Genomic DNA, 21,552 nt, shown 5'->3' on the forward strand with positions numbered 1-21,552 from the left:
ACTTGAAAAAACCTTTGAGATAATAGCAATGCTTTATTGGTCTTCTCCTTGTTATCGACCTCCAGGAAGCCAGCAAAGAAGGAGGTAGTGGCAGCAGCAAAGGACCCAAACCGCACAAGATGACCAAGGAGCACCGTGAAAGACCCCGAAAAGACTCAGAAAGCAAATCCACATCAAAAGGGGACAATGACAGAGAAGGAAGCAGCAAGAATGCACGTGACTCTTCCTCATCTTCAAAAAAGCCATCAGACATCAAAGTTAAAGATGATGTAAAAGTCATGCCCAAGGCAGCCTTCAAGGAGCCCAAACTCACCCTGAAGGAGTCAAAGATGGAGGGTATGTCTCCTAAAGGAGGGGGGGCTGGAAGTGGAGGGGGCGGTGGTGGAGGTGGGGGAGGAGGAGGCTCTGCAGATTCCAAAGCCCCCAGCAAAAGACCTTCTACTGTGGAGTCCCCCAAACCCAGTGCGAAGAAGCAGAAAAAAGGCAGCTCCGAGGGACCTAAAGGCGGTGCTTTCACGGGGTCCCCTCGTGTATCGTCGTCATCTGCTGCCAGTCAACCTTACACAGACAAGAAACACTCCAAGGAAAAAGGTCGCTGGGCCAAAGGTAAAAATGACACACAGGATGTGAAAGAACCCAAAAAACTTCACGAATCTGAAGAGTCGAATTCAGAGGATGAAGCATCTTCGAAATCTGAGGTATCTTGAGCTTTGTTTTATTCAAAGTCATTCTGGGCTTGCTGTATTAGTACCAAATAAATTGCCTCTCCTCCTATAGCAATCAGCTCCATCCAGTCCTTCAAACTCAAGTTCTAGCTCCGACTCGAGCTCCGACTCTGACTTTGAGCCCGGACAGAAACCAGGACAAGGTGCAGTATTTTAATTTTGGTTCAAGGAAAAATGAATGCCCCATGTACAAATATCTGTTCACAAGTAAGATATATTTTAGTTATGGCTGGGAAACAATTAGAAATTTTAATCGAGACTACAGGTAGTCGCCTGGCTACAACTACCCGACAAAATGCGATTTCGACTTTACGACGCATGCGTCTAATCGTTTTTTTTTTTTTTTTTTAAATGTTGACTTTTTTTGTTGTGCATGCTTTTAATTTGGCGCAGGAAACGTAGAACAGGAAGCGAGTGCATGTACAGACTAGAGCTGTCCCAACTAGTCGACATAGTCGACGTCATCGATGACGTAAATCCGTCGACGAGCACAACATCCCGTCGGCGATTAATGAAGGGTTAAAAAAATATATGCGTGGAAAGTTAGAATGTCGGATGCTCTGTTTGCAAGCGGGGAAAGCGGCACAAAGCCAAAAAAAAGCGCACCAGAGTGTCCAAAACATTGCCTTATTTCAAAGAAACAAAGGAGAGTACACTCTTCTGTCCTGTCTCTTCAATGCCAAGCTTGGCTGCACGTCGGCCGTGAATAAACACCTCAAGCGCCTTCACGCAGTTTGTAATTTTTTTTTTTCATTTTTTGTACACCAGAGGGTGCTGTCGCCTTACTAAATAATAATGTTTCATTGACAATGGGCCTATAAGTGCTATTAGTATTGTTCTTAATGCTAATTGAAAGGTTTATTTCATGTTATGGTTTATTTTATGGTATAGAAAATTATATAAGGTTAAAAATTCATAAATATATACAGTATGTACAGTGATTGCACTCAAGGGAGAGATTGTCAATGATAAGGTAATAAATTAAGGTAAAGGCAATTCATATAGGCAATTCATCGATATATAAATAAGGTTTAAAAGGAAAAAGGTGAAAAGTTTTTGTTAATTTCTAATTGTGTTGCTTTATTTGTGTGCACCGTAGCTCTTACAGTGTGTTTACATCAAGGATGGAATAAAAGTTGTAAACCATCAGCTTAAGAGACCATCTTTTCAATCGGGATGCTACACTAGTTAATTCTATCAGCATTCGAACTCATTGTTTATTTGTGATTTATTATTGTTATTTACATGTTTATTTGTACTTTAATAAATAATTTGAGTGTTCCAATATGTTTTTTGTGAATTGATAAGCGTCAACAAAAATTTCATTGCAAAATTAGTAAAAAAAAAAAAAAAAATTTTTTTTTAATTATTAGATTAGTCGACTAATCGTAAAAATAGTCGGCTGACTAATCGGGAGAAAATTAGTTGTTTGGGACAGCCCTAGTACAGACACGCCCGCCCAACCACACATGCACAAACAGAGCAGCCGAGTGATAGAAGAGACAGCTTGTGCGCACATTTGTTGCTTGTGAAGCATCCAGAGGCGACGACTGTATATAACCCCTCTTGTAATGTTTATTATGCGTTTTCAATTGTGGTCGAATACTTGTGGCGAGTATATATGATTGTTTTTGATACTGTGCGGTTTCTGATACATGCTAATTGTTTGTTATTGATGTATCAGCAGCTCCTTGTAATCGTAAATGTGAATCACTGTTATTGAAGATTAGACTGATTTAGTTCCATTTTATTTTAGTTTCATTCTGCAAGTGTTGATGTCATGAGCAGCTGAATAAAGTCAGCAAAGCACACGGACGTCTGACATCGTCATTTCGGAGCTTAGCTCACTGTGTAGCTTGGATTTAGCTCCAATGTCTTGGTGATGACAGTACAATGACCTATAATTAGGGCTGTCAAACGATTAAAATTTTTAATGGAGTTAATCACAGCTTAAAAATTAATTAATCGTAATTAATCGCAATTCAAGCCATCTATAAAATATGCCATATTTTTCTGTAAATTATTGTTGGAATGGAAAGACAAGACACAAGACGGATATATACATTCAACATACTGTACATAAGTACTGTATTCGTTTATTATAACAATAAATCAACAAGATGGCATTAACATTATTAACATTGTTAAAGCGATCCATGGATAGAAAGACTTGTAGTTCTTAAAAGATAAATGTTAGTAGGAATTATAGAAATTTTATATTAAAACCCCTCTTAATGTTTTTGTTTTAATAAAATTTGTAAAATTTTCAATCAAAAAATGCACTAGTAGCTTGCCAATTGCTAATTGTGTCAAATATTTTAATGTGATTATTAAAAAAAAAATAAAAAAAATTACCGCCCGTTAAGGCCATAATTTTGACAGACCTACCATAAAATACATGTTTTGGGATTTTTTTTTCTTTTCTTTTTTTTTTTTTTTGGAGGGTGTTTTGAGTTATTTAAAGGGTTAATTTCAATTTACACGGAAATCCAGCGCAGGAACTTGTGCTCTGTATTAATACAAGCAGTTCTCGATTGAATCTGTTCAGAATACAGACACAAATGAAGCAGACAAAAGCCTCAACTTTTTCTTTTGTAGCTCTCACGTTAATGGCTGATTAAAATAATAAGGGTTAATTAAATTTTAAATCGACTCAGTGTTAAGTAGTTGACCTCCACTGGCTTAATTTGAATGTTTTAGTAATTATATCTGTTGGATAACAATGCACAATCACAGTCATTTTGTGTGGTGTGTGTTTCTCTTAGGTCCCCTGCGATCCATGGTGGAGGAAATCCAGTCAGAGGAGTCAGACGATGATGACAGCAGCTCCGAGGAGGGGACCCCTGTCAAGGCCAATCCCCCCAATCGCGACTCTCGGTCAGTCTTTTCAAAGGACCACAGGCATAAATTTTTTTCATATTTTCACTAAATTTGACATTTTCCAATAGAAACCCAACTATTGACTCTTTCAAATTGCAATATACCGTGCATTCAATGGTACTGAAAATGAGCAGTCTCTTTGTGAGTGACCTCTGACCTTGTCCCTCTTCCAACCCTGTCAGATTGAGCCTGGACAGCGAGAGTGACAGCAGTGACTGTTCGCACCGCCCCAGTCGAGACCCTGCACCACCCCCACAGAAACACAGCTCTTCCAATAATAAAGTGAGGCCTTGTTTGTGCCTTCTTTCAGTGGCATTGTCTGAATTAAAGAAATTGTCTGAAAGAAGACAAAGGTTTCACTTTTCTCAACTTTCAAGATGCCACATTTGTGTTGAAATATCACTATTCAAAAGAACCACATAGATTTCCTCAGCTCTTGCTTGTCATTTTAGATTTTTTTTCCCTAATAAGCACACAGTTGTGATTATACTTCACAGTGATGACTCATATGGCCCCTAGGTTGTAGTTATTTATTCCATTGCTTATGCAACAACCTGAATCTCTCGTACAGTATGCCATAACTGTCATTATTCTTTGTTTCACTGTGTGTGTGAGCTCAGGTGTCTGGCAGAAAGAGTCCAGACTCCTCGTTCCGTTCTGAGAAGATGTTGAAGAAGGGATACGACAAGGTAGGAAGGGTAAATACCTCCACTTTTTATGCTTCAACCCACACGTATCATTTAATTCAATTAAAATAGGTTGATGTTTAACAAACAGCCATTAAAACCTCAAGAACAGATCTCTCTTAAATCGTGATGTAGCCAAATGTCATTCTTTCATACTTGATACAACGGCATAATGATATTTCATGATCATGTAGTGGTGTTCAGCAACACTTTTGTCTCCTCTCAAACGCTCCAGGCCTACACCGAAGAATTAGTAGACCTCCACCGCAGACTGATGGCTTTAAGGGAGAGGAATGTCCTACAGCAGGTGTGTGTCTCTTGCCTTTCTCATACTTGATATGAGTGCGACGATTATTCGATTAATTCGAGTAATTCGATTAGAGAAAAAAAAAATTGAATTCAATTTTTCTGCCTGGAGTACCGTATTTTTAGCCTATAAGTTGCAGTTTTTTTCATAGTTTGGCAAAGGGTGCGTCTTATACTCTGGAGCGACTTATGTGTGATTATTTACGGTCGGGTCGGGCCGACTTCTCTCTCACTAACTTGAACTTGAAGTTCCGCTCTGAGACCCCCAATTTGGCCAAATTTCAAAATTGTCCGATATGCATGTGTGATACATCATTGGAAAGCTTAAAATCTCGATTTTATGGGGGAATAAAATTTTTGAACAGGAGGGCATTTTTAAAAAAAAAAAAAAGAATAAATAAAAATTAAACAGCAAAACCCTAACTTGTTTCTATCCAAAAACTCCATGTAGCATGTATCACTGAGTGTCAAGACACAGCTGTGATTGGCCACAGCTGAATTTTTGGGGGATTTTATGAGTGAAACATGGTAATAAAACAAGGGCCGTGATGCAGAAATCGCAGACATCAATGAGTGGTCGAGATGTAGTTTTTCATATATTTTACCCTTTGAAATGTTTTTTTTCAGTATTTTTTTGTTTGGATTGATTATTTATTATCTAAAATATTGGGGAAAATGCGACAGTAATGAAAAAAATACAATTAGGCCATAGTTATGAGGTAGATATTTGTGACTTTTTTACAGACACCAATTTTTTCATTGTAATTTGTTTAAAAGTAAAATATGCGAGTGAATAATTTTTTCAAGTCTTTTTTTTTTTTTTTAAACTAAATATTAGACATCAATTAATGATTCTAAGCTAAAAATGACAGACATTTCGAATAATAAATACGATTACTTACTTACTTACTCTTTTTATGGCTAGGTTAAAACAAAAGCAGTTGCGCGACATCTGTAAACGGGTTTCCAGGGTAAAACGGACAAATTAAAAATAGTTCGGGGGCTTATTGCGCCATGAATCTGCTATGGCAGCATATACATATTGTTCTATCAAACACAACAGTTGTTTTGGCTTTTGATACAGCGGTTTCTTTTAAAGAAGAGTGCAACAGCAGAAACTGCTTTTTCAGTCTTGTCTGTGTTTTCCGCCATATACTAGAACAATGTATGGATGTTAAATAAAATAAATCATTTGGATAAAACAGAGAAGGCGCTGTGCATGCCTGGGCACATGAATGCAGTGGCCCCGCTCTCTTTTCAATCTTCCCAGCCCTCCGCGAGCATCCTGGTATTCCCTTTTCGATATGGAGAAGCTATAGGAGTGAAAAACAAGCTAAAGACAGGGGAATTGAAAAGCAAACAACTGCGGTAGGGGTGGGATATGGAAAGGATTCAAATTGATTTTTGAAGATGCTACAGGAAACCTGTGTCGGCTTTGCTGAATGTAAACGAATGTGGCGCTTTGGTCTCATACGAGAAATATATTTAACAAACTTTTCAAGCGTTATTTCATTGTGTAAATGCATTTATAATGATCATAAAGATATGTAGACTATTTAAACATTGAGAAAACTTGCGGTTTTTTTTTTTTCTGCCAACTCGAGATTAAAATAAATGTCAAATCCACTATCCACCTGTTAGAACAGACACGCAAATATAAAAGATATAAATGTTTATTGAATATCCATCTTACAGTCTTGTTTAACTGAAAGAAGACGTTACAAAAGACAGGCGTTAATTTATCATTATGCATATATGCACCCGCATCGTCACAAACGTGATCACACAAAACGCAACCCCGCAAAGCATCCTCGCATTTCCTCCTTCTTTTGAGTCCTCACAAATAAAACATAACATTTCGGGTTTTTTTTGTGCATACAAATAAAACATAAATTTTTGGTTTTTTTCGGGCTCGGGCAAGCAAATCAAGTAAATTGATCGGGCTCGGGCCGCGTCGGACTTTTATACCCGCGGTCGGGTCGGGCTGGATTTTTTAGGCCCAATCTAACTTCTAGCATCATGTAATGTGTGCATTCTGTACACCTATTCAGCCTGTTGTTCTCCATTGTATTTTAGATTGCCTCCCAAGATGACATGTCACTTCTTGGTGCTGGATTCTATCAAATAAATTTCCTCCAAAAAATGCGACTTATACTCCGATGTGACTTATACATGTTTTTTTCCTTTTCATTGCGCATTTTCTGGCTGGTGTGACATATACTCAAGTACGACGTATAGTCCGAAAAATACGGTAGTCGTTTAATTAAAGTGGCATTGTCATGGTTTATTTTGAAAGTGTTTGCATTTCGTTTTATTGATTTGTGTGGATACACTGCCCTCTCGTGGCAACAGTGAATATGACATAACTCATTTCACATTGCTGAATCCAGCTGCATCCTGTTAAGTTTAGCATTTTATAGCATTAAAGCTAGCGGACTTTTGCTGTGTAATTTAGTCAATTGTTCTTTTCTTGTACTTAGATGCTCATTTATTGTATTTTTTTTTCTACCGTTTGAGGCTCAGCTCAGGTATTTTGATTTTTTTATGTGCCTTGTCCGATTACTCGGTTATTCAAATTAACTAGTTCACCGATTAATCGACTACTAAAATAATCGATAGCTGAAGATATAGCTATGACCTGGGTGTTGCTTTTGGCTGCTCTGTATTAAAAATAATTGATTCCATCCTTCTATCTTCCACACTATCTGAGGTCGAGTCACGGGGGCAGCTGTTTCAGTGGTGAAGTCTAGACTTCTATTTCCAGCGACTTTGTCATCCAGGGGAATGCTGAGGCATTCCAAGGCCAGCTGGGAAATTATGTGTGCTTTCAGAATTGTTCTTGTTTTGTTCCGGCACAGGGGATAAATAGATGCAGTTGTGTCCTTTTCCGTTGGGGGCGTTTGTGTTCACAAGAACAACCCTGTGTATCAGGTCAAAATGTAAGCATAAGCTGTGCGCAACTCAACTGCACTCTCATTAGGTTATTGCTGTCTTTAACTCGCTCCCCACAGTTTGAAGTGAATTTTGTTGGTTGCTCTATCGGTTTTGTTATCAATGAACCGCTGCAGAGCTCAAATGGAAGCGACCAGAGACAGACTCACCTAGGTGTTTTCGGGTCGGTTGTTTTGTTACACTTTATCTACATGTGCTGAAAAGAACCAATCTTTACATCATCTGCAATAAGTAAAGATGAAATGCTGATACAACTAAACCGGACCCACTCAACAGCTCTGCGGTGCCTAAAAATTCTGTCCATAGAGTTTGTTAATGGATCGGTGACAAAGGGCAAACTTGGCAGAGTCTATCCTTCAGTGGAAATAAATCTGACTCACTGCCGGCAATTTAGACCAAACTTTGACAACGGTCGTGCAAGGACCGTACCGCATGTATACCTTATACTCCTGTAGCACGTCCCACAGTACTTCATGAGGTACATGAGCAAAGATCTTCTCCGTGCCCACAAAGCACATGTGAACTGGTAGGATAAACCATGCACCGTCGAGGACCCCGTGTAGAGCTGGTGGACAAGATAAAAACCAAACTGGTCCTCCTTAATCTGAGATTCACATTATCGACGGACGTTGCGCTCCAGTTCCCCTGAATCCCTTACCAGCAGAGGTGTGTAATCTGGTCCCCCTTCAAAAGGGGTCCACCACCTCGGTATGCCAATTCAGAGGCACTGTCCCTTATGTCCACCTGATGTTGCATGTATCAACCAATAGTTTATTGTTGCATATTGTTTTGATCTTTACCTTTATTCAGTAATTCAAGGCTTATAAACAGTTTTAATGTTCTACTGAATAGTTTATTATAGTCTCTCAGAGAGAAAGAATAGAGGGAATCATTATACAACATCATGATTGACTAGAAATTGCAATTTCTGCAGAAATTACAATGGGGCTTTGCTATGGTATATAGTGTAACACAAAAGTGAGTTCACCCCTCGCATTTCTGCAGTATTGTTGAAAGAAAGCCCGCAAAGTGTTTGCTGAAGACATGTCAACAAAGCACATGGATTACTGGAACTATGTCCTATGGTCTGATGGGACGGGTGGCCTTTCTTGTGTCTTTAGAAGAGGTTTCCTCCAGGGGTGACAGCCATGCACACCAATTTGATGTAGAGTGCGGCGTATGGTCTGACCACAAACAGGCTGACCCCCCACCTCTTCAGTCTCTGCAGCAATGTTGACAGCACTCCTGTAACGAGTCGCAGGACATTTTGGAGGGAAAATGACAAGCAGTACTCAATTTGAACATTTAGGAATGTACGTAGTTTCTGTGGCGTGTACTCACTTTTGTTGCCAGAGGTTTAGATATTAATGGCTGTATTTTGAGTTATTTTGAGGGGAAAATAAATTAACTCTATTTTATAAGCTGCACACAGACTACTTTTATTTGTGTCAAAGTGTCATTTTGTCAGTGTTGTCCCATGAAAAGATATACTTAAATACAGTGGTACCTCTGCATACGATCGCTTCGACACACAAACTTCGACATCCGACGTAAAATTTGACTCGCCATTTGTTTCTACATCCGACGACATGCTCGAAATACGACGACAATGGCAGCACCGCAGACGAATGCACGGCGGATTTTCTTGTGTGACAAATCAACACTGGTTTCAGAAAAGGTTGGTACAGGTGGTGAAACAAGGAAAACGTTGACGCTTACCTTCTAAATGAAGATGCAAATGACAGAAAAATATGAGCGTAGGGTGGGCATCCGTGAAATGGCTCAACAATACATCTCCACGGTCCTCCTCCGACCATCGTTCGCCAGTCTTTATAAGTTAATCTGACAATTCTTATTGTGGTAACATCTCCAGAGAAATCGCCAACTTCGCCACGTTTTTATCATTTATTTCACAACTTATTCAACACAAAAACACCTTCTGTCTGCCGCAATTGACGGTGTTCTCAAGAAAACATTCAAAGTGAAAGTGAAACTCAAGCTCACCGGTCTGTCTCTGGCACGTCAGCCCCGCGGTGCGTTCAGGGTCAGCAAAAAACGTCCGCCACATTAGAACCCGATTCGTTACATTAATACAGGAATTATTATTATTATTATTATTATTCCGATTTTGATTTATAATTTATTTGTTTTGCTATGTGTAATTGCCGTTTGTAATAGTAACAGCAGTATTTTTTAAGGATTTAGTGAAGGTTTTTGGGCTGTGGAACGAATTAATGGAATTATAATGTATTCCTATGGGAAAATCCTGCTCGACATACGACCATTTCGACTTACAAACAAGGTCCTGGAACGGATTAACTTCGTATGTAGAGGTACCACTGTATCTGCAGAAATGCGAGTGGTGTACTCAGTTTTGTGATACACTGTATACAGATCTATCAGTTCCCTTCCTGTTGATTTGGGGACATTTCGGGGACACGTCCTGTTGATATCAGGTCACTTCCTGTTGATTTGGGGGCATTCAGGTACAATTCCTGTTGATATCAAGTCACTTCCTGTTAATTTGGGGACATTTCGGGGACATGTCCTGTTGCATGGCTGTCAATAACATCGACTTAGTTTGAGTTGAATGTCAATGGGCTGTAATGCTAATTTTTTTGGTCAAAAATCACCACAGAGGTTTTTCTGACATTGAAAATTAATGGGAAATTTGGGCGTACGTGACTGTCAATGGCATCCCATTCTAAATGAATAAATTCTGTATACTTTTTTTATGCCCATTACTAGAGGTGTGCATCGGCACTGCCCTCACGATTCGATTCGATTACGATTCGGAGGGCCACGATTCGATTCGATTCGATTCGATTCGATTAAGAGGGCCACGATTCGATTCGGTTCGATTCGGCAATGCATCACGATGCATTAAAGCCTGGGATGCATTAAAATGCTAAACAAAGCATATTTTTCGTGAATCATGAGGCAACACAAGCGGTCAGACATTAAACACCTTTTTATAGGCTCTTGTGTCATTCCTGGTTGTAGTCAAATGAAAATAGTAATATATATAAAAATAATAAAAAAACATCACAGCATTTAATTAGTGCTTTGAATGAGACCAGGGCTTTCTTTCTTTTTCTTTCTTTCTTTTTTTTTTTTACACACACTAGCAGCCTTTCATTTTTTAAACACCGCATAAGTTTGGTCAAGTTTCCCACCAACCTCATAGAAGCCAAAATGTCTCCATATGCCTGCTTTCAATGTCTTTGGTGCGTCAATAATCTTTCGCGCTTCCTCTTTCTCCGCTTTAGCCATTGTTATTATGTCTTATCTCTGCTTTGAGTGCCACTGCGCAATTGCGCATGTCTGTGACGTTACTCCCGTGAGGAAGCCAATTTTAGTTCCTCATCCCCCCTGCATTGCTTGTACAATAGCTCCCTCTACAGGTAAACATGAGAATAATAATACAAATGGTGAAACCAAATCCATTGCATCACTGGAAGATTTTTGAACGGACTTATATATTTTAATATGTGCTGAATCGATTCGGCTTGTTGCCCGCATCGAATCGCATCGTCCATGGCCCGCATCGGGATGCATCGCCGCATCGATTATTGTTGACACCAGTACCCATTACCATATGTGGAATTATAGATGTGTAAATTTGGTAAAAAAAAATTGTAGGACGACATACAAAACCCGACTTTACGGGCGAACGAAAAATTTTGGGGGGGTCATTTGAAAAATTCCCTGCATCGTGTGAAAATTCCGGTCATTTTTATATTCCAACAGTGACAGTCGGTCAAACGGTTTGGGCTGTGCGGCGCGCCGAAGAAACGCCATTCCAAAAAAAAGGAATTTTAATATTTGCCTTGCAAAGCCCCATCTAAATATATATGCTACGTTGCTTAAGGACTTCCCTTACTGAAGGGATCCCATGTGAGGAGGGGAACACCTAATAAACAGTAGGACAGGAAGAGGGAAGATAGGTCAGATTTGGGTGTGACTGCTACATTTTGCTGAAAGGAACTTCCTAAAATAAATATGAATGACTGAAATTGTGATTGTACTTGAACATTGCAGATCGTCAACCTAATTGAGGAGACGGGCCACTTCAATGTGACCAATACCACCTTTGACTTTGACCTCTTTTCACTGGACGAGTCCACTGTTCGCAAACTACAGAGCTACCTGGAAGCGACAGCCACGTGACAAGAAGCGAAGCGGGAGGTGGAATCGTCCCCTCGAGGAGCGGCCCGTTCGTCGGCCCGTCCGAATCGCTGAACGGCAGCCGTACGTGTAAGAACAAAGAAGCACACACTGGGAGACGCCGCGTCTCCACGTGACACCAACGAAGGGCGGCGGGGAACTGACAGAGGAAGAGGAGGAAGGAGTGAATTGGAAAAGCCATGATGACGCCTCGAGAGGAAGTCAACTCCAGGAATTTCTCGTTTTTCAACTACAAACCTGTGGATTTTGCCCTGAATTCCTCGCACTCCCGCACTTACGTTGCCCTCTCTTCAGTTACTCTTCCCGTTCACACTCCTCAGATCACTCCACTTCCCTTCTAGCTGCTTTCAGTTTCAGCCGGCCTTCACAGTTACTGACTCTTCATTTAGAACGCGCACGCTGGCTGTACATGTAGAAGCGTGCTGAAGACGTGTGGCATCTCTGCTTTCCCGACATCTCAACATGCATCATGTTGACTTCCCCTTTGCACTGAAAGATGAGCTATGACCCTCCTCCTCCTCCTCTTTGTCCAAATGCAACCCCCTCCAGCCCCACAACCCCCAACTGCATCCCTCCCATGTCAGCGTGCACCAAAGGGCTCCACTGCTGGTCGCCGGTGTGCTCCTGAATTGCCTACTGGTGGGTTTTAAAAACTAACAAAAGTAGCCATACTCGTCTCCCAGTATCCAAAAATAAGAAAAAGTAGGGGCCATGCGTCCCCCCTTTTGTTGTTGTTTTTTTGATTTTTTTTTTTTTTTACATTTTATTTTTCTACAAATGCATTTGTGTTTCTACTCCCAGATTTGCGGTTAATGACTCGTGAGCTATGAATGTATATCGCTTTTATTTTTCTACACCCAACAGCAACAAGCCCACTCTAGTGCCTTTCTGCAGTGTATGGTGGGTGTCAAAAATCCCCCCCCCCCCTTCACTTTCTGAAAGGGGAAGATCAAGTGTTAATCGGGCTGCCTGATTATCCAGTATTGTCTTAATGGCTTCCTCCTTCTTCCTCAGTGTCCTTGTAGGCCGTTGACCCTCATAGCCATTCCTCTTCATCTGTGTAGAAACTGTACAATAATTTAGCTGGTGTTCATGAACTTGCTTTGAGGCACGAGCTCAATGTGTCATGTTGGGCTCCAGAATATCAACTAGTTGTAGTAACTGTTGACCTGGGCTGCTGTGAATCTTGGCGAGTGGCTTCCTTCGACACCGTCCCCGTAAAGGTTTACAATCCCTTACGGAGATCACGAAATGGCAGCAAATTGCTACATTTCAGGATAAATGAAGCTTTTCCTTCTCACTTCAACTGAGATGACATACAGTTGTGGCCAAAAGTATTGGCACCCCTGCAATTCTGTCAGATAATGCTCAATTTCTCCCAGAAAATGATTGCATTTACAAATGCCTAGGTAGTAATATCTTCATTTATTTGGCTTTCAATGAAAAAACACGAAAGAGAATGGGGGGGAAAAATCATTACCATTTTACACAAAGCTCAAAAAATGGGCTGGACAAAAGTATTGGCACCCTTTGAAAAACCATGTGATGCTTCTCTAATTACTTACCTGTGGCACATAACAGATGGTGGCAACAACTAAATCACACTGTTAAAATGGATTAAAGTTGACTCAACTTCTGTCTTGCCTCCTTGTGTGTTTGTTTTTGAGCATGAAGAAAAGAAAGAAGACCAAACAACTGTGTGAGGACTTGAGAAGCAAAATTGTCATGAAGCATGGGCAATCTCAAGGCTACAAGTCCATCTCCAAAGACCTGAATGTTCCTCTGTTTACCGTGCGCAGTGTCATCTATAAGTGTAAAGCCCATGGCACTGTGGCTAACCTCCCTAGATGTGGACTTATAAGAAAAATTGACGAAACATTTCAACGAAAGATTGTGCAGATGGTGGATAAAGAAACTTGACTAACATCCAAATAACTTCAAGCTGTCCTGCAGTCCGAGGGTACAACAATGTCAACTCGTACTATCCGTCGGCGTCTGAATCAAAAGGGACTCTAGGATAGGATACCCAGGAAAACCCCACTTCTGACCCAGAGACATAAAAAAGCCAGGCTGGAGTTTGCAAAACTTACCTGAGAGGCCAAAAAACGTTTTGGAAGACAAAAGTAGAGCTTTTTGGGAAAAAGTATCAACATAAGAGTTTACAGGGAAAAAACGAGGCCTTCAAAGAAAAGAGCAGTGTCCCTACAGTCAAACATTGCGGAGGTTCCCTGATGTTTTGGGGTTGCTTTGTTGCCTCTGGCACTGGATTGCTTGACCGTATGCATGGCATTATGAAGTCTGAAGACTACCAACGATTTTTGTAGCATAATGTAGGGCCCAATGTGAGAAAGCTGGGTCTCCCTCAGAGGTCATGGGTCTTCCAGCAGGACAATGACCCAAAACACACTTCAAAAAGCAATAGAAAATGGTTTGAGAGAAAGCACTGGAAACTTCTAAAGCTGCCAGCAATGAGTCCAGACCTGAATCTCATAGAACACTTGTGGAGAGATCTGAAAAGGGCAGTGTGGAGAAGGCACCCTTCAAATCTCAGAGACCTGGAGCAGGTGACCAAAGAGGAATGGTCTACAATTCCAGCAGAGCATTGTAAGAAACTCATTGATGGATACCAGAAGCGGTTGTTCGCAGTTTTTTCGTCTAAAGGTTGTGCTACCAAGTATCAGGCTGAGAGTGCCAATACTTTTGTCGGGCCCACTTTTGGAGTTTTGTGTAAAATGCTAATGATTTCATTTTTTTTTTTTTCCATTCTCTTTTGTGTTTTTTCGTTGCAAGCAAAATAAATGAAGATATTATTACCAAAGCATTTGTAATTGCAATCATTTTCTGGGAGAAATTGAGCATAATCTAATAGAATTTCAGGGGTGCCAATACTTTTGGCCAGCAGTGTACCGTCGCGTTATTATTAGGAGTGGGAACCTCTTGGTACCTCACGATACGATACGATTTGCGATACAAAGCTCACGATAACGATGATCTGACGATATGGCGATACAGTGATTATCGATACATTGGTCAGGAAATCATTCTAGGATATTTTACAAACAACTAATAATCAGAATAACAAGCTTTTGCTGAGAATTGGAATGAGTTTATCACTAGTAGACGTTCAATCTGTCTGAACATCATCGTTATCGTGAGCTTTGTATCGCAAATCGTATTGTATCGAGAGGTAACAAGAGGATCCCACTCCTACTGTCAATGCAGCCTTAGAATTATCTGAGACAGTATTACTGTGGAAGATTTTGGTAGCAACTTGTTGGTTCTTTTAATTTTTTTTTGTTAAACATTGACACCTTTTATATCTCAATTCTTGGCAGGAGCATATCGATAACCTTTTGAGATACAAAGTATATACTAGTCCTCAAAAAATTAGCATATTGTGATAAAGTAAATTATTTTCTGTAATGTACTGATAAACATTAGACTTTCATATATTTTAGATTCATTACACACAACTGAAGTAGTTCAAGCTTTTTATTGTTGGAATATTCATGATTTTGGCAAAATAGTCAAGAAAAAACAAAAATCCCCATCTAAAAAAATTAGCATATTTCATCCGACCAATACAAAAAAGTGTTTTTTAATACAAAAAAAAGTCAACCTTCAATTAATTATATCAGCTTTGCACTCAATACTTGGTCGGGAATCCTTTTGCAGAAATGACTACTTCAATGCTGCGTGCCATGGAGGCTATCAGCCTGTGGCACTGCTGAGGTGTTATGGAGCCCCAGGATGCTTCGATAGCGGCCTTAAGCTCATCCACAGTGCTGGGTCTGGTGTCTCTAAACTTCCTCTTCACAATATCCCACAGATTCTCTATGGGGTTCAGGTTAGGAGAGTTGGCAGGCCAATTGAGCACAGTAATGCCATGGTCAGTAAACCCATCTACCAGTGATTTTGGCACTGTGAGCAGGTGCCAGGTCGTGCTGAAAAATGAAATCTTCATCTCCATAAAGCTTTTCAGCAGATGGAAGCATGAAGTGCTCCAAAATCTCCTGATAGCTAGCTGCATTGACCCTGCCCTTGATAAAACACAGTAGACCAACACCAGCAGCTGACATGGCACCGCTGACCATCACTGAATGTGGGTACTTGACACTGGACTTCAGGCATTTTGGCATTTCCTTCTCCCCAGTCTTCCTCCAAACTCTGGCACCTTGATTTATGAATAACATGCAAAATTTGCTTTCATCTGAAAAAAGTACTTTGGACCACTGAGCAACAGTCCAGTGCTGCTTCTCTGTAGCCCAGGTCAGGCGCTTCTGCCGCTGTTTCAGGTTCAAAAGTGGCTTGACCTGGGGAATGCGGCACCTGCAGCCCATTTCCAGCACACGCCTGTGCACAGTGGCTCTGGAGGTTTCTACTCCAGACTCAGTCCACTGTTTCTGCAGGTCCCCCAAGGTCTGGAATCGGCCCTTCTCCACAATCTTTCTCAGGATGCGGTCACTTCTTCTGGTTGTGCAGCCTTTCCTGCCACACTTTTTCCTTCCCACAGACTTCCCACTGAGGTGCCTTGATACAGCACTCTGGGAACAGCCTATTCGCTCAGAAATTTCTTTCCGTGTCTTAGCCTCTTGCTTGAGGGTGTCAGTGATGGCCTTCTGAACAGCAGTCAGGTCGGCGGTCTTGCCCATGATTGCGGTTTTGAGTAATGAACCAGGCTGGGAGTTTTTAAAAGCCTCAGGAATCTTTTGCAGTTGTTTTGAGTTAATTCGTTGATTCACATGATTTGGTTAGTAGCTTCTTTAGAGTACCTTTTCATGATATGCTAATTTTTTTAGATAGGGCTTTTTTGGTTTTTCTTGACTTTTATGGCAAAATCATCAATATTAAAACAATAAAAGGCTTGAACTACTTCAGTTGTGTGTAATGAATCTCAAATATATGAAAGTCTGTTTATCAGTACATTACAGAAAATAATGAACTTCATCACAATATGATATTTTTTTTTAGAAGGACTAGTAGTATCACCATTTCGATATTTTGTCACACCCCTAGTTATGACAGCCAAATGTTGACGTGAGAAGCACCACAGCAGCCCACCGAAGTCGAGGTCCACACCTTCGCCACTCTGCCTTTTGTGTATTCATTCTGATCTTTGTGTAGCTTTAATACTTGCGTCTGCCTGCGTGCCGCGGGAGCCGTCCCTCCGCTCGCCAATTGGAAATAGGCTCACCCGGACCTTTGCTCGCCCCCTGGCCCTCCTAAACATACACCCTGTGCCTCTGTCAAGAAAACCTGCAACTCCGCTTTGAGCGAGTGGACGACAAGCATCCTCTTCTCCGTGTACGTCCTAGTTCATGAACTCTGACCGTTTGACCCGCTCCTCTTTTGGCCCCTCGCCGTGGTGACCGGGTCAGTGGCGTAGACGCAGACTCTAAGAGAAGCCCACAGTCAATGTTTTATTTATGGACCTCTGCACTTTTGGCTGTGATGACTTCAGTACTTACAGTAGTTCCCTATACTGTATTTTTAAGGATTTTATACTATATTTACATGCAATATATTATTAGATTATTTTTTTTCCTCCAACTTGTTTTTGTTTATTTAATTGTCTTGAAATTGGGCGTGCTCTGTCACTATTAGTCACCAACAAACATGCCTCTTTAAGCTAATTTTTGGCCTAAACTGTTTTTTTTTTTCTGGGACGTTCCCCTGTATTTTTTTGTGTATCTTCACGACAGCTGAGCACCAAGAAGCAGGTGTCACAGATGTTTGCTGGATGACCTCAACTTAATCACTGTCTGCTTCCAGTCACAATAACTGGACCAGAGCGAGGACTCCACACTTTAGTTCAGGGAGCTATTAAGCGAAAAACAAAATGTCATTTTTAAGGGGGTTTTGTTTGTTGTACGGTTTGCCTTCCCTCGGCATAAACGCATTATAGGAAAGAAGCAGGACTGAAGGCATTTGTACTGTGTGAGAAAATTACACTTGGACAATACAGCTAAGGTCCTGAATTTGTCTTTTCACTACAAATGAAAAGGAAAAAAACTTGAGTCCAAATGTAGGATGGGCACGTGTGTATTTATAAAGATTCATTTCTTTGACTGGGGTTATCATAAAACGGAGGCTGTGAGGAAAAACTGGCATCTCTATGTGGTCAAAGTCGAACAAACCAACTGGAGGCCACATGAGCAACTGTGTGATCAAAAAGACAAGCTTGGCATAGGAATGCCACCATGTGGCTATATGACGCAAGTTGTCATAGACAAAACATGTTTTTTTTTTTTATTATTATTATTATTTTGGAATCATCATAATAAAGTCATGAAGTACTGTTGTCACGGTGTTTCGTCATTGACCGTCGGATGACCTGGCCACGGGGTTCATGTGGAGGTCAGTTGGCTGCGTATGGGGTGAAAAGGACATGCAGTGCTGCCGGATCTGGGCCATCAAGCTCTGAATATCCAGGGGGGATGTTAAGAGCCAATTAGAGCACTGTGATGGAAGCACCACTGTCACAAATTCCCATTTTAGAGATTTGACTTGTGATCCCGTTGACCGTAAGTGACCTTTGGTACATCACTTTAGGCATGGTCATACTCTGCAACTGTTAACAATTGTATCTAAATTTGTAGGTAGGGTTGTTCCAATCATGTTTTTTTGCTCCCGATCCGATCCCGATCATTTTAGTTTGAGTATCTTAGCATTTTAGCTTAGTATTTTAGCAAAAAAAGTCCAGAAAAACCAAAAATCCCTATCTAAAAAAAAAAGCATATTTCATCTGACCAATACAAAAAAAGTGTTTTTTAATACAAAAAAAGTCAACCTTCAATTAATTATATCAGCTTTGTACTTAGTCAGGAATCCTTTTGCAGAAATGACTGCTTCAATGCGGCGTGTCATGGAGGCAATCAGCCTGTTGCACTGCTGAGGTGTTATGGAGCCCCAGGATGCTTCGATAGCGGCCTTAAGCTCATCCATAGTGTTGGGTCTGGTGTCTCTCAACGTCCTCTTCACAATATCCCACAGATTCTCTATGGGGTTCAGGTCAGGAGAGTTGGCAGGCCAATTGAGCACAGTAATGACATGGTCAGTAAACCGATCTACCAGTGGTTTTGGCACAGTGAGCAGGTGCCAGGTCATGTTGAAAAATGAAATCTTCATCTCCATAAAGCTTTTCAGCAGATGGAAGCATGAAGTTCTCCAAAATCTGATAGCTAGCTGCATTGACCCTGCCCTTGATAAAACACAGTAGACCAACACCAGCAGCTGACATGGCACCCCTGACCATTACTGACTGTGGGTACTTGACACTGGACTTGCATTTTGGCATTTCCTTCTACCCAGTCTTCCTCCAAACTCTGGCACCGTAAAGATTGCTTTTTTTTTTTTTGCTCCCGATTCAATTCCAATCATTCCCGATAATTTTTCCCGATCATATACATTTTGGCAATGCATTAAGAAAAAAATCAATAAAACTCGAATATATACATTCAACATACAGTACATAAGTACTGTATTTGTTTATTATGACAAGAAATCCTCAACATGGCATTTACATTATTAACATTCTTTCTGTGAGAGGGATCCACGGATAGAAAGACTTGTAATTCTTAAAGGATAAATGTGACTTTGTATATTGTGACTAAATATTGCCATCTAGTGTATTTGTTGAGCTATCAGTAAATGATACTGTAGCCAACAACTGTTCTGCCCAAATGCATGATGGGAAGTGCAACCATGACTGTGCAAAGTGGCACCAATTGATATATCTTCTCAGCGTTGGGAAATAACATAGGGTGTTAAATAAAAGATCAACTACTATCTTTCTTCCCCACATTAGTTCCCACTATATTTCTAATTGTTGAGAGAGGGATTGTAAGGTTTTAGCCTATTAAAAAAAGGCTCTAAAGTAGAAATGGGCGATACCAGTGATTTTGGATTTGATCCGATACCAAGTAATACCAAGGCCAAATATTGCGATCCCGATCCGATATTGATACCGGAAGTTCTCTCTCGCTCTCTCTCTCTGTATATAAATATATATAAACAACCCTGCAGTGTTCTCAGCCATTCTGATGATATCTAATGTACAACTGCATCAAGCACTCAAAAACTATTAAGTCTCTTTGTGTCAAATATGCCTTGCAATGGAAAACTGCTGATTTTAATAACGAGCAGAGCAGTTTCCCTCAAACTCACAAACCAATCCATCAACAACAAACTCTGATTAGTCCGTCTCACTCTTTAACCATGAACCTTAAATTCATATACACAGAACATTTCCCTGCTACACGTTGTATTTGATCAAATTTTAATCTACCTAAATTAAATATTTTTGATCTAATTAAAGAACGAATTAATAGTAGCATGTTACCGCCCTCAAATGGTTGATCACTAAAAACAAATCCAATAATCAATAGTCACTTGCCGTTTTTGAATTTTATTTTACTAACACAATTTTCAAACAGATTTTGAAATTTAAAAAAAATAAAAATAAATAAATTTTAAAAAACAGATCTTGAAATAATTGAAACAGACCTTTCACAAAATTAAAATAAGTAGCAACAAAACATGAGAAATCAAGCATTTAATTGTTTGCAACATAAAAAAATATGGAAAAACTTCATGAAAAAATAAAAATATGAAACATAAATTCACAAGAAATAATAATAAATGAATAAGAAATAATAATAAGGTTAAGTAAGAAATTAGGCGTGAGAGGGACGGAGGAAAAGCATGCTGTTCGACACAGGATAAGGACGTGAATGGGGGCGGGAGCACACGCCGGTGCACTACTTGTGTGTGTGCACTGCTTACGTGCGTGTAGAATGCGAAAGGGAAAAGTAGTACAAAAAGTGTGCACAAAAATATACCCAAAAATTGACAAAGAAAATATATTAATTCCAGATATCGATACTTTTGCTTGGGGATCGATACCTAAAATTTAACGCGCTGGATCGAAATATCGATATTTTGGTATCGATCCGCCCATCCCTACTCTAAAGGCTGCCAAAAGTCAGTCTACTCATTTTACGCTGCCTTTTAGGTCTATATATAGGTAAAACGGCGCCATTATAGATTGAACGCGACTTTGCGTGAGTGGGTCGTGCAGCGCATGTGTTGATTGCGTTAAATACTTTAACGTGATTAATTTAAAAAAACTAATTACCGCCGTTAACGCGATAGATTTGATAACCCTACTTTAAGCCAAAACTAAAGACTCTGGATGAGTGTAAGACATTTTGTCTGTAACGTTAATACAATTAGAAAACGATTTAATTAAAAAATATATATATTTAATAAAGGCATGTCCGATATTTTTTTGCCGATTCCGATACTTTGAAAATGACATGATCGGACCCGATCGATCGGGATTGGAAAAAAAACTATATAGGGCAAGTGACTTTTTGGGTCATTTAAAAAAAAAACTTAAGCAGCAATGTGCTTGAATCGCTAGCACGTCTGCCTCGCAATTCTGAGACTAAGTTAAATCCATGGCTCCGGCCTTACTGTAAGAAGTTTGAATGCAAGTGCTTAGGTTTGGTCTCAAAATTGGTAGGAACGATATAACCATAAGCGGATTTTAAGGGAGGGGGAAGACCCCCCTGGTGGCCGAAAAGTGTCATTGCATGTTATTGACTTTCCTATACTGTATATATGGCGGAAAACACTCAGGTGACTTAAAGTTACGCTGTGAGACCCCCAATTTGGCCAAATTTCAAAACTGTCCAAGATGCATGTGTGATACATCATTGGAAAGCTTAAAATCTCCATTTTCTGGGGGAAGAAAAATTTTGAACAGGAGGGCATTTTTTAAAATTTTTTTTATGTTTTTTGAACAGCAAAAC

The 21,552-nt window shown here is 40.1% G+C and overlaps 1 protein-coding gene across 2 annotated transcripts in view; it reads left to right on the top strand.

The window, feature by feature from the left end:
- The window catches only part of mllt1a (MLLT1 super elongation complex subunit a), a 39,281-nt gene extending 20,805 nt beyond the window's left edge, over nucleotides 1-18,476 (top strand). The window contains exons 6-12 of one of the 2 annotated variants that reach the window (XM_057841097.1): nucleotides 66-698; nucleotides 778-868; nucleotides 3,491-3,602; nucleotides 3,788-3,887; nucleotides 4,226-4,303; nucleotides 4,527-4,598; nucleotides 11,591-18,476. In XM_057841097.1, coding sequence (XP_057697080.1) covers nucleotides 66-698; nucleotides 778-868; nucleotides 3,491-3,602; nucleotides 3,788-3,887; nucleotides 4,226-4,303; nucleotides 4,527-4,598; nucleotides 11,591-11,719 — 1,215 coding nt within the window. In that variant the 3' untranslated portion in view covers nucleotides 11,720-18,476. The remainder of the gene's footprint in view (nucleotides 1-65; nucleotides 699-777; nucleotides 869-3,490; nucleotides 3,603-3,787; nucleotides 3,888-4,225; nucleotides 4,304-4,526; nucleotides 4,599-11,590) is intronic. The other variant, XM_057841098.1, reaches the window with a different exon arrangement.
- Nucleotides 18,477-21,552: the final 3,076 nt, after the last annotated feature.

This window comes from Corythoichthys intestinalis, chromosome 7 (genome assembly GCF_030265065.1).
Source record: "Corythoichthys intestinalis isolate RoL2023-P3 chromosome 7, ASM3026506v1, whole genome shotgun sequence".
Classification (NCBI taxonomy): Eukaryota; Metazoa; Chordata; class Actinopteri; order Syngnathiformes; family Syngnathidae; genus Corythoichthys; species Corythoichthys intestinalis.